This window comes from Mytilus galloprovincialis, chromosome 6, assembly GCF_965363235.1.
Source record: "Mytilus galloprovincialis chromosome 6, xbMytGall1.hap1.1, whole genome shotgun sequence".
NCBI classification, from domain to species: Eukaryota; Metazoa; Mollusca; class Bivalvia; order Mytilida; family Mytilidae; genus Mytilus; species Mytilus galloprovincialis.
In genome coordinates, this window is record NC_134843.1 from 13755461 (window position 1) to 13769157 (window position 13697).

General features: G+C 30.9%; 1 protein-coding gene across 1 annotated transcript in view; it reads right to left on the bottom strand.

Annotated features, from left to right (window-relative positions):
- LOC143078992 (cadherin-23-like) overlaps window positions 1-13697 on the bottom strand; it is a 46338-nt gene that overhangs the window by 21928 nt on the left and 10713 nt on the right. Inside the window, exons 10-24 of the mRNA XM_076254081.1 lie at window positions 13505-13638; window positions 12182-12353; window positions 11402-11535; window positions 10591-10762; window positions 9923-10056; window positions 9213-9384; window positions 7537-7670; window positions 6944-7115; window positions 6045-6178; window positions 5134-5305; window positions 4339-4472; window positions 3778-3949; window positions 3166-3299; window positions 990-1161; window positions 265-398 (exon numbers count right to left, since the gene is read on the bottom strand). Of these exons, the coding sequence (XP_076110196.1) occupies window positions 265-398; window positions 990-1161; window positions 3166-3299; window positions 3778-3949; window positions 4339-4472; window positions 5134-5305; window positions 6045-6178; window positions 6944-7115; window positions 7537-7670; window positions 9213-9384; window positions 9923-10056; window positions 10591-10762; window positions 11402-11535; window positions 12182-12353; window positions 13505-13638 (2276 nt within the window). The remainder of the gene's footprint in view (window positions 1-264; window positions 399-989; window positions 1162-3165; window positions 3300-3777; window positions 3950-4338; window positions 4473-5133; window positions 5306-6044; window positions 6179-6943; window positions 7116-7536; window positions 7671-9212; window positions 9385-9922; window positions 10057-10590; window positions 10763-11401; window positions 11536-12181; window positions 12354-13504; window positions 13639-13697) is intronic.

The following is a 13697-nucleotide window of genomic DNA, read 5'->3' on the forward strand; positions in this document are numbered from 1 at the left end:
ATCCTGATTTTCTAATTATTCGAGTTCTGAATATGCATAAAATAGGTACCCATAATGCTAAGAAAACAACTATCAATATATTATTTTTTTCATTTTCGTGTTAACCAGATTATCAAAAGAACAATGCTTTATCAACTGAAAAACACTAATACTTGATAATATATAATATCTCATTTTATAACATTAACGCTATCCAAGTTCATAAGATGCACATTTCGACAAGTTATGTTTCATCGGTGATGCACTGGTCAAACATGAACTTACCATGTTTTTCACTAAATAAACGGTGAAATTTTCAGTGCTGTTTCTTCTTGAATCACTACACTGTGCAGTCAGCAAATATGAGGGGGTAATATCATAATTAAGAACTGTTCCACCTATGAGATATATTCCATATTCTGTAAATATAAAAAAAAAATGAATGACAATACATGAAGTGGATTTAAAATCAGAAAGTAAAATATTCTTATAATTACCATCCTTCATATGTTTTTAAGACATCAAACTATCAAAATATTAAAATTTTATTTTGCATTTTACATTGTTAGTATGGTTCAATCTTAAATTCCTAAATAGTTCTGGTTGGAGATCTTGTCATTTCTATTGATATTGGCAAACAATTTATTTTAAGCTACACATGCATGTTAACGGAAAAGATATTCCTTCTTGAGATTTTTGACTTTGTTTATACTTAATCTACAAGAAGTGCTTCGGTCTATGAGATATAATAGCTTAGCTTATCCTTTTTTATTTACTTGCACTTCATGATTTTTGCGTAGGTTCATATTTTTGATTCATGTTTCATGTCTTTTGTCGTTTTGCATTTGCTTATGATACCGTTTGTTCTTCTGACAATGATTGTTGTTGTTAACTTCATTCTATTCTATCAGGAGTTATTTATAGCCTGGGTTTTGTTTTCATACTACCTACGAAATATCATTGATACCCGACGCATGGGATAAATATTTAGTTATCAAAGAAAATCTAACCTATATTTGTAGATGGAATCAATGACACTTCGAATATAGAACTGTTTGGGTTCAGGAAACATGTAATATTGTCTGCCTCCATATCCGTCACATTCAATGTGTGTAATAATGTATTCGTGTTCACGTCCTCAAGTAGAAGGGCAGAATCTGGCAAACTGTATATGACTGGTGCCTAAATCAAATGGTCAATGGCATAGATATAATTAGTACGAAACTGCAATACAGTTTTTATTCAACTGTGTTTAATAAAAAAAAAATTGCTTGTTAACGACAAATTTTTTTATATTCGTTTTATTTATATTTTTATAATTATATTTGTTTGTTTCTAAGTGCCATTTTTCTCCGCGCAGTCTAAACGATCAATGAGACGTGTATTCTTATCTTTGCTGCAACTGAAACCTTTCAAAGGGGTATGTCAAAGAACGTCTCGTCCATTCTCTAAAAAAGTTCATCGGAAGGTACCAAGACCTTGTTGATAAATATTCCGTATCAACTTCACAAATAGTAAGTGATGGTCTTGAGATATAGATTCTGCGTACTGATATTGTTCATCATCTTAACAACGTGTTATATTGTTCTCTCATTTGGCTTTGTTCAGTTATTGATATTACTTTTACTGTTGGATTGTTTTATGTGATATCAATTTAGCATGGCTCGGTACTTATACATCCCGTCAATGTGTTTGTATTATCTTTCATTTTTTGCTGATGTGTTTTGTATATGCGACTTTTTGTGTTTCGTCGGTTCTTTTAACGTGATTCTGTACTTTACAAAGATCCCGTCAGTATGATATTGTTCTATTATATGTCATTATGATATATTTCTATTATGAATTAGAAAATACGTTGAACCACAAACGTCAAAATTATTCAGTATTATTGCGTAGTGGAATGAACTATTTCTGGGTCCTTATAAATTCAACATAACTTTTGGACTATTATAAATCTTGGTCTATTTCTGAAATTAATACTTGCATCCTTTTGATTTTAACCCTGTATGCAAACATTGCCCATGTGCAATTTTAAAATTGTTTGTATATACATTGAACGACAAATATATGTGACGTATAAAATTTTCTGACGTCAGACACGCGAATCAATGAATGTGTTTGTAGATGGATGTTTTTGTGTTAAATTGTTCCTTTTAAAATTGTTACACGATGATGACTGCTGTGCCCATATTTTGACTATTTTATTTATTATGTCTGTTTAGTTCACGCATCATTGTAAATATAACGGGATTTGATGAGACTGTCATCAAAGTGAAAGGTTTAGCGCTTTAAGACCAGAGTAAATCCACCATTTTCTAAATTTGAAAATGCATGTACCAAGTCAGGAATATGACAGTTCTCGTCCACTCGTTTTTTGTGTGTTTTGTCATTTGATTTTGCCATGTGATTATGGACCTTCTGATTAGATTTTCCTCTGAGTTCAGTATTTTTGTGATTTTACTTTTTTCAACCTTATGAATAACACTAGGAAATTTTGTCAAGAAATGTCGAAGAGAATTTTACTTAGATACAACTCCATGGATATAATATGACCACATTTTTCCATCAATATAAATTGTATATTCTTTAATGTCACATAGAAGACTATAAATAGCATTTTTCGTCCATGATCAAAATTGCAAAGCTGAAATCATTCATTTCAAGCTGTGCAAGCTTCATCGTGAATTGGCCTACCCTTCTGTCCAGAGACAGTTATTACATTGCATGGGCCTTAGATAATTTATGATTTCTCACAGTTCATTAGGCAAATATGTATTTTTATTTGGTTACATTTTATTTAACTTGGATATGTTTAATACAGATCTTTAATTTTGGACTTCGCTACATGTCTTTTTTTATATCTTATGCAGAGGTAAACCTAATGTTCCACTTCCCTATGCAAAGTGTTTATATGCGCTGAGAAGATGACTCTAAGACTCACATGATCTCTTTCCGTGTTTTCTTTTAATTTGTTTAATTATCTATACATCTTAAAAACATATTAATGAACATCATTGTATTACTTACAAATTGGATAATTTTAGATTACATAGACATAACATTGTGTGTTAATTAAGATACATATAACGTTGTGTTATGTTTCAGTTTGTCTTTGCTTTCAGTATACTTTTTTCACATTAAACATAATATTTTAGTTTACGTGATTTACTTCACACTTTATCTTACCTCATTTCTTACTATATTAAGTGTAAAATTTCCAAAGCTTTGACGTCTGAAATCACTGCATTGTACTGTCAGTGAATATGAAGGGGTTGAATCATAATCAAGGTATGTTCCTCCTGTTAGATAAATGCCATACTCTACAAATAAAGAAAGCAAATGTTTTACAATGACAAACTTAATACATACATTTGAGAGCTGATCTAATGACAAAGAATATATGTAAAGCTTTGGTGCCACATGTGGAGCAGGATCTGCTTACCCTAGTTTAAGTGGTTCTCGTTTATTTTTCTATGTTGTTTTCTGTGTATTATTGATTGTTTGTTCGTTTTTTTATTGGTTTTTACTCATGGCGTTGTCAGTTTATACTCGAATTATGAGTTTTAAAGTCCCTCTGGTCAATCAAAAGACAAGGAAGTAGAGCTATTCATGAGGGAGACACATTTTGTTAATTTAAAACAATTCTTTACATTCAATATTCATCAGCAGAATAAATGATGATTACATACAGTTATCATTATATCTATAATAATAAAAGAAGAGACGTCACCATAATCAGCGTCATACAATGTAATAATGCAACAATAGTATCATAATATACGTTGTAAATCCTCTTACCTATGTTTGATGGTTGAATCAAAGTCACTTCAAATAATGAGCTGTTTTGGCTCAGAATACATGTTATGTTATCTACCTCGATATCCGTCACATTCAGTGTGTGTAATAATGTATTTGTGTTCACGTCCTCCAACAAACTTACAGAATCTGGTAGGCTATTGATAACTGGTGCCTGAAATAAGATCAAATGGACATTAAATATTGGTAATAAAAAAATAGAGATCGGAAGTAAGTATACCTACCTCTGTTTAGAAAAAAATTTAAGCAAAGTGTCGGTAAAAAAAAAACTCTAATTGATGCATTATATTAGAAAGATATTGAGACTGAGAAAATTTAAAAACGCAGGTTCTGTAGTAATGTAAATTTCTACAAATAAATATATCATCTCTTCAAAAAAATAACTATGCAAACAGCTATGATTAGTTTGAGGAAAGAAAAAGCAACCTGTATTCATCTTATAAAATTCGTTGTTTATTTAAAGTGTATAGCCTTTGTAAAATATCTTCTGAAAAGCATGATGTTGTTTTCATACTTTATTCAATGCAGCTAACAGAAACATACCATGTTTCTAATTAAATGTACTGTAAAATTTCCCGTACCATTACGCCTTACATCGCTACACTCTACAACCATCATGTATAACGGGATCGTGTCATAATCAAGATTCGTTCCACCTTTTAGATAGATGCCATATGCTACAAAATTGTAATCGAAAGTATGGAGCTTGTATAGAATATCTATCATATAGTACTCATTCACAATATTGTGTAAATAAAAGTATACTTTTCCGTTATTCCTTCATTTTGAACAGTCTTAAAATATAGTGTATCATCAAACTATAGGAATTGGGAACATAAATGTGTCATTGATGATAAAAAACACTTTATAAATATAATGTTAGAAAAAATGGATGATAATTATAACGGTATCATATCAATACGACATGATTATTGCCCCTGCTTTTAACAGATCGACAAATTAAAACTGCAAAGTTAAAGTGCTAAAACAAGGAATTTCTGGAGACCAACAACTTGTGCATTGTGCTTAACAGTAAAGCAACGAAATACTTTGTTTATTATCATAAATAGAATCGAAAGGCATTACAACCCTACACATTACCAAACCAAGCATACTGCATTCAGAACTCTGTATTTACACTATATAGATTAGATTTCGCCTCTGCAATGTATCACGAATATAAGTGCTTTTGATTTTGAAAAAAGCAAATGCAGTTTGACGTATTGGAAATGATTAAACTGGTGAATTCTTCATGCTGATTGTTAAGGTGCATCTAAACAAGTTGTAAATAAGTATTAAGAATATCATTGTTAAACAATACATAAAAGTACATCCTACCTATATTTGATGATGGAATTAAAGTAACTTCAAATATAGAGCTGTTTGAGGTTAGTACACATGTAATATTGTCTCCCTCCATATCCGTCACATTCAATGTATGTAATAATGTATTCGTGTTCACGTCCTCCAACAAATTTATAGTAACTGGTAGACTGTTAATAACAGGTGCCTGAAATAGTTTAAATCAACAAAAAATATTGGAAATTAACAGGTATAGATCGAAAGAAAGTATACCTACCTCTATTTGTGATAAAACGTCGTAAGATTTGAGTTCTTTAAATATTTTCTGTAGAACCTTCAAGTTTGATTTGAGGTAGAATATATAGTGAAATTCTATTTTTGGTTATATGTTTTTTTACACGAAACGTGTATTTATATTTGTCCCCTTTTTAAATGCAGCTAATTATTTATACAATTCTAGGTGACTAATTGTATTTAATTAAATTAGAAAAATAATAACCGATCGTGCAAACAAATTTAAAACGCAACTTCTGTAGTAATTAGATATAAGAAGGTATGGTATGAGTGCCAATGAGACAACTCTCCATTCAAGTCACAATTCATAAAAGTAAACCATTCTAGGTCAAGGTAATGTATTTTTACAAATTAATTTTCAAACACCAAATAAAAACATCATCTCTTCAAAAAGAAATAAATATCCAAACTGCCATGATGTGTGTGAGTAAAGAAAAAGCAATCTGTATGCATCAAAACAAATCCGCTATGTATTTTTAGTGTATCGCCCTTGTAAAATTGTCCAAAACGCAAGATGAATTTCTTCATTCTCTATTCAATACAGCTAACAGGAACATATAAAAAAGAAGGTGTGGTATGATTGCCAATGAGACAACTCTCCATAAGAAACCAAAATGACACAGAAATTAACAACTATAGGTCACCGTACATACCATGTTTCTTATCAAATTTATTGTAAAATTTCCCGTATCATTACGCCTCACATCGCTACACTCTACAGCCATCGTGTATAACGGGATTGTGTCATAATCCAGATTTGTTCCACCTTTTAGATATATCCCATAAGCTACAAAATTGTAATCGAAAGTATTGAACATGTAAATGTATAGACTATTTTTCATATAGTACTCATTCACATTATTGTGTAAATTATAGTTTGTTTATCCTTCATTTAGGACGGTCTTGAATAGACCTATTAGAGTTGGAAAATAAACGTGTTTTTCTATGTCTTTCATGATAAATCACACTTTATAGATATAATGCAAGATGAAATGAATGATAATTATAACAGGACCATATCAATACGATATTATTATTACATCTGCTTTTATAAAACCGACCACATGTAACTGCGATGTTTACAAGGAACTATCGGTTAGAAAACAGGTAGGCAACTTTGACACATTTTCTTACCCCAGACCATCCACTCATGCATTGTGCTTAGCAGCAAAGCAGTAAATACTATTTTGTTTATAAAACAAATCGACCAGCATTACATCACTTCCCATAACCTAACCAATCATACTGCATCGAGAACCATATATCGAGACTACCAAATCGACTGACAAAGATAGCTTTAGAATCATATATTGTCTGCCCAAATATAAATTTATAAAAAATGCATAGGAGTAAGAGTGACAACTGTCAGCACTTAGTTCAGTTAATTAAGTTTTTGCCCAAGCAATGCATCACGAATATAACTAAAAGAATTATAATATTAAAGTTGCTTATTAGTCGTCTTCCTTGTTTAAGTGCAGTCAACAACAAAAAAATGAGCGTTAAAGCACATAGAAGTATTATTTTTAAACCAAACATTAAAAGTAAATCCTACCTGTATTTGATGGTGAAATCAAAGTTACTTTAAACAATGAGCTGTTCGAGTTCAGTGCACATGTTATATTGTCAAACTCACTATCCGTCACATTCAGTGTATGTAATAATGTTTTCGTGTTCACGTCCTCAAACAAACTTACAGAATCTGGTAGGTTATTGATAACAGGTGCCTGAAATTCGCGATCAAATAGCTATCATGAACGAAATTTTCCCACAAACTTTTTCAAATAATTTTAAATGAATAATGAATAAATTGTTCGACATAAACGGTATATTTGTACATTAGATTTCGTGGGTTTTTTGTTTTTGTTTTGGGGAATTTCATCATTTTCAAGTCCTTCTTTTTGTTGTTTTATAGCTTTCCTGATGAAGAGTGATCATTTATTTCATAAAAAACGTAGAACGTTAATATTTTTCAATAAAAGAATGTAAGCAAGAAGATAATTAAGTGTTTTTTTCTACTTGGGAAGCAAAGACAATATTTAAAGAATACTAGTACTTGATACTTTAAAAAACTGATAAAAGAATAAACCTCATTTTTTTTTTAAAGTTCTCTTGCTCTTCATATCCATATATTATGCAGAAACTTACTGAATTTCTTATTAAGTTAATTGTAAAATGTCCTGTATCATTCCGCCTTGCATCGCTACATTCTATTGTCAGCGAGTATAATGGGGTCATGTCATAATCAAGATTTGTTCCGCCTTTTAGATAGATCCCATAATCTACAAAATTGTACACCAAGGTAATAAACATATTCATGTAGTATATATTATCATAATCTCATCCACATGGAAAAGTATACCTTTCCTTGTTTCCTACCTTTAGCACAGTCTTCATTAAGTTATTATTTATCATATGATATGTATTGGGTACATAAAGTGTATTTCTGTCTGCCATTGACCATAATGAACACTTTGTTTATAAGAAAACACGACTGTTTAATGCCAATCAGCAATCGTAACGTGCTATTCTGAATGTGATTGAATTCATATGATAATGTGATGGCATCTGCTTTAAAACGACGGAAAACATAAAGCGGAAATTGATATCTTATAAGGAAAAACACATGGTGAAAACATGAAAGCCATCGGGTTATACTTTTGTCTGATCCATTACTGACCAGTCTTCAACAGTCTCCAGGACAAGTTTGCAATTCCGCTGAGTGCAAACGCTGTCACCTTAATTTTTGGGGGTAGGTGAAAATGAAGTTAATAACTTGTTTGGTATTGGATCCCTGATATTTGTCCTTAAACATTTGGTCTCTAGCACCACTGTTGAAAAAGTTATGCACCTTTTTTAACTGATTTCATCAGAGAAGTTTGCTCTTTTGTTCAATATGGTTAGTTAAAATCGACCGAAAATACATCCTGGACTTAACCTAACAAGGTTACTGCATCGAAAGACCATGGCCAACACCAAGACTATCGAATTTGCTTACATAGAGAAAGTAGTATATGTTTATAGTCTGCTCTATCATCAGGTATACAAAAACGGATTTGTTTGAATTCCCTTTTATTTTTTTACTTCATAACTATCATTCTGAGTAAAATGTTTCAACACTTAGTTCCGTAAGATTATTTTTCGCTCCTGCAATGAACCAATAATATCGCTTTCTGTGATTCGAAAGAACAAATTAGATTTGATGTAATAAAAAGGATATCAAATGGTGAATTCTTCATGCTGATCTGTAGGTGCAAAGAAATAAAATGTCAATACGCATAAAGCATGACCACCGTTTACCAGTGCTCTTCAACTTTGTACTTGTTTTGGCTTTCGAACATTTTGCATCTGAGCGTCACTAGTTATTCTTGTGTGGACGAAACGCGTGTCTGGCGTATTTAATTTTCAACCTGGAACCTTTTGTTAGCTATTATTCGTGTGTTTCTCAGTCCTATGTGTTCTCCAATGTATGTGTATAATGGTCTTGTCATGTAGTGCTGTCATTTGAATGTTATATCTAACATTGTCATAAAAGCGAGATGTTTGGCACTCAAAAAACCGGGTTCAAACCACCATTTTTGTCTTAAAATGTCCTGTATCAAGTCAGGAAAATTGCCATTGGTAATTATAGTTCGTTTCTTTGTGTCTTACATTTTAATGTTGTGTTTCTGTTGTGTCGTTGTTCTCCTCTTATATTTGATGCGTTTCCCTCAGTTTTAGTTTGTTACCCGAATTGGGTTTTTTTTCTCAATCTAATTGTGAATTTCGAACAGCGGTATACTACTGTTGCCTTTATTTAAACAAACAATAAAAAATCATCTCACCTATATTTGATGGTGGAATCAAGGACACTTCAAAAAATGAGCTGTTCGGGTTCAGTGCACATGTTTTATTGTCTTTCTCTATATCCGTCACATTCAGTGTATGTAATAATGTATTCGTGTTCACATCCTCCAACAAACTTACAGAATCTGGTAGGTTATTGATAACAGGTGCCTGAAATAAGCGAACATTCAAAAATATGTCAACAACCTAATTACCGAAATTGATTTGAGTACATTATCCAAAAATACCTTCCAAGAATTGTGTAAAGACGACATGATAGACAACTTTTTAAGTTTTCAAGTGACTTTCAAATCCTGTACATATTAAGATATATTATTTTTTCAAAAAGAAAAAGAAAAGAACCTTTCCTATACAACATTAAGCATTTTTGGGGTTTGTCCCTACTGTTGAGTTAAAGCTTTTCTCATTAATAGCAATTACATATTCAAACGAACGTAGCAAGTAGTTTTTGTATTTCTAATAAAGATTATGTCTAGCACCTACAGATCAACATGTCGAATTCACCATTCGATGAACCCACCTTTTCTTGAAAGTATTAAAATAAAATGATAATGCTCTAGAACGTTTTGTTGAACACTTTCGTTCAGGCTGTATGTGAAGATTTTTAATAATTAAAACAGAATGTACACTACAAAATATTTTAAAGATAACCTCAATCTCTATATTCATTAATAAGGTATAAACTTACTGAATTTCTTTTCAAAATAACTGTATAATTTCCTGTATCATTTCGTCTTCCGTCCCTACATTCTACTGTCATCGAGTAAAAATTAATTATGTCATAATCAAGATTAGTTCCACCTTTTAAATAGATCCCATATTCTACAAAATTTTAAAAAGATATTGAACATGTTAATTTTCTTTTATTTCTATAGACAACTTTGAATATCCAGCGGTATCCACTCTTTTTTTACACTGCCGCACAATTATTACTTCAGGTGTAAGTTCACTTATAGAATTAAAAATATAATATAATATACGATAAATTGGACTTGTAACTTTGTAAGAATCGACAGACCACACAACCAAAGACCTTACCTTACCAAGGTCATTGCTACCAAATATGATCATATAAATTGTATATAATCTACACAATTATCCTGTATACAAAACTGCATATGTTTCAATTAGCTTTCATCTTTTTATTTCATTAAACAAATTCTGTGGGAAATGATTCAGCGCCTAGTTCTATAAGATTACGTTCTCCACTGAATCTCATCGATAATATCACATTATGTGATAGAAAAATTAAATAGGATTTGATGTCTTTATGTTCATTATGTATGTGCAACATAACAAAATGTTAATAAGCGAAAGAAAATATCAGTGTGACACTAAATTGAAAATCAATCTAACCTATATTTGATGGTGGAATTAAAATCACTTCGAATAATGAGCTGTTTTGGCTCAGTACACATGTTATATTGTCTCCCTCGATATCCGTCACATTCAGTGTATGTAATAATGTATTCGTGTTCACGTCCTCCGACAAACTTACAGAATCTGGCAGGCTATTGATAACAGGTGCCTGAAATTTGAGATTTTAAATATTTAACAGCAGTTTAATCGCCGACTTTGAATTGAATAATAAAACATTACATTATATCTTTGTTTTTTTTTTCTTTCAATTGCACAGGGTCCGCACTTACGACATAGTTCAACCGCTTGTGTATCTTTTTGTGACTCAAATTTTCTGTTATTATTTAGGATAAGTATTTGAAATCATTTGTTATGCAGATTAAGATACATTTTTTGAATATTTTCTCTTTACAAAAAAGATTGAAGCTAATTGATAAAACGTTAATCGTTGTTAGTTTTATTTCTAGTTATATCTTATTTTTATATAGTTCTGTATACATTGTCGTACCTGTTGGATTTAAGATATTTTCATGTAGTTCGATAAAATATTACACAACGAAAGTAAGACGTTTACTGTTTATTTTGAGCAAAAAGTATATATGCAAATTCGAACTTACACGTATTTTCCTAATGCTTGGGTAATACATATATAGTATTGAAAGAAATAATGTATGCCCCAAAACGTTATTTATACTCTTTAATCGTCAACATCTTACAATACACGAAACTGAACAGAAATTATAACAGAACATAAACTTTTTTGTAACATAATCTTGACTTTCTATTCATTTAATATTAACAGACTTACTGCATTTCTTAATAAATTAACTGTAAAATGTCCAGTATCGTTTCGTCTTGCATCGCTACATTCTACTGTCATCGAGTATAATAGGGTCATATCATAATCAAGATTCGTTCCACCTTTTAGATAGATCCCATATTCTACAAAATTGTAGACGTATATATTGAACACTATCATTTTTGAAATATATCCATATAAGTTGATAAACGTGTTGGCAATTATAAAATTAAAGAAATGTTCAACGTCTAGTAACACTTATAAAAGAGGGACGAAAGATACCAAAGGGACAGTCAAACTCATAAATCTAAAATAAACTGACAACGCCATGGCTAAAAATGAAAAAAGACAAACAGACAAACAATAGTACACATGACACAACATAGAAAACTAAAGAATAAACAACACGAACCCCACCAAAAACTAGGGGTGATCTCATGCTCCGGAAGGGTAAGCAGATCCTGCTCCACATGTGGCATAATATGCTATATTAGAAAGATCATATAAGTTGTTGATTGTCTTAGCAATCTTTAGGAATGCAAAAAAGCATGGTTTAATCAAAATTCACCTTTTTTTACTTGATTAAACTCATTCTGTCTCGTCACTTTCCCTACTTCAATGCATCATCAGTATCACTTGTTCTGATTAGAAAAACAAATTAGATTTGATAAACAAGGAAGTATATAAAATAGCGAATTCTCAATGTTCGTTGGTAAAGTGCAACTTGAAAAAATGACAATATACTAAAAGATTCGTCACTGTTTAAAAAACAATAAAATTACATCTAACCTGTATTTGACGGTGGAATTAAAGTAACCTCAAATATAGTACTGTTTGGGTTCAGTTTACATGTTATGTTATCTCCCTCCATATCCGTCACATTCAGTGTGTGTAATAATGTATTTGTGTTTACGTCCTCCAACAAACTTACAGAATCTGGCAGACTATTGAGAACTGGTGCCTGAAATTTCGTTTAAAATATATAATATAATATATTTTATCGACGACTTCAGATTGAATAAAAGCATTACGTTATATCTTTGTTAATGTTCCTCAACTGCACAGGGTCGACACTAAAGACATAGATCAACCGCTGGAGAATCTTTTTGTGACGCAAATGTTCTGTTATCTTTTAGGTTATTAATAATAAGTATTGGAAATAATTTTTAATGCATATAAAAATACATTTTTTTTAACATTTTCTCTTTACAAAATAGGTTGAAGCTAATTAAGGTAGATAGGGTGTCTTCCTCCATCTTGGATTTTGAAATACAAGAAAACAACGGTGTAGATCTTTGGTAGAGTGTGCAAATTTTGAGAGTAGTAGGTAATACATGTGTAGAATTTTCATTTTAATATAGAAAATGAGATGTATTTATGGTTGTATTTTACAAAAACACAGAAATTTTACTTTGATTCAATTTTTCAAACTTTGCCACAAAAGGGGAGGCAACTCAAATGTAAGGGCAGATAATTTAGATGCAGGTACTTTTACAATAGAATATGTTAGGAATGTCACTATTTTATTATTTAGCATGAAAACGGGTCCGGTGACCTCATTTGTTCTTTTTCTTATCTGAAAGCAGACTATTTAAGCTATCTTCTCATATTTTATCTTAAAATTCTATAGGGCAGTTTTCGTTTTATGGCCGAAAGCAATCTATACAAAATCTGTCAATTTTGAACAACCTGTAGCATAAAAATAAGTCCGATGACTCATTCTTTTTATCTTTATTATTATTTTTTTTTAAAGTATGATATAAACTACATTTTGGCAAATTATTAAAAAATTCTATGGATTATAATTTAGACACCCCATCTACCTAAAATACGACGTTAGTTTGTGGGTTTTTTTTATTTCATGTAGTTTATATAGCTCTGCATACGTACTTGTTAGATTTAAGATATTTTCATGTAGTTTGATCAAATATTACACAACGAACGTAACACGTTTAATATTTTTTTTACAGCAAAAAGGGTATTGGAAAATTTGAGCTTACACGTATTCGCCTCATGCTTCAGACTGAACAAAATTTATAACAGAATATAAACTGCATTTTTGTTTTGTAACGTCGTCTAGATCTTTAATTCATATATTATGTGTAAACTTACTAAATTTTTTATCAAGTTAACTGTAAAATGTTCAGTATCGTTTCTTCTTGCATCGCTACATTCTACAGTCATCGAGTATGAAGGGGTCATATCATAATCAAGATTTGTTCCACCTTTTAGAAAGATCCCATATCCTGCAAAATTGTACACGTAGGTATTGAATTATGTCATGTTTTGTATGTACATCTAAATA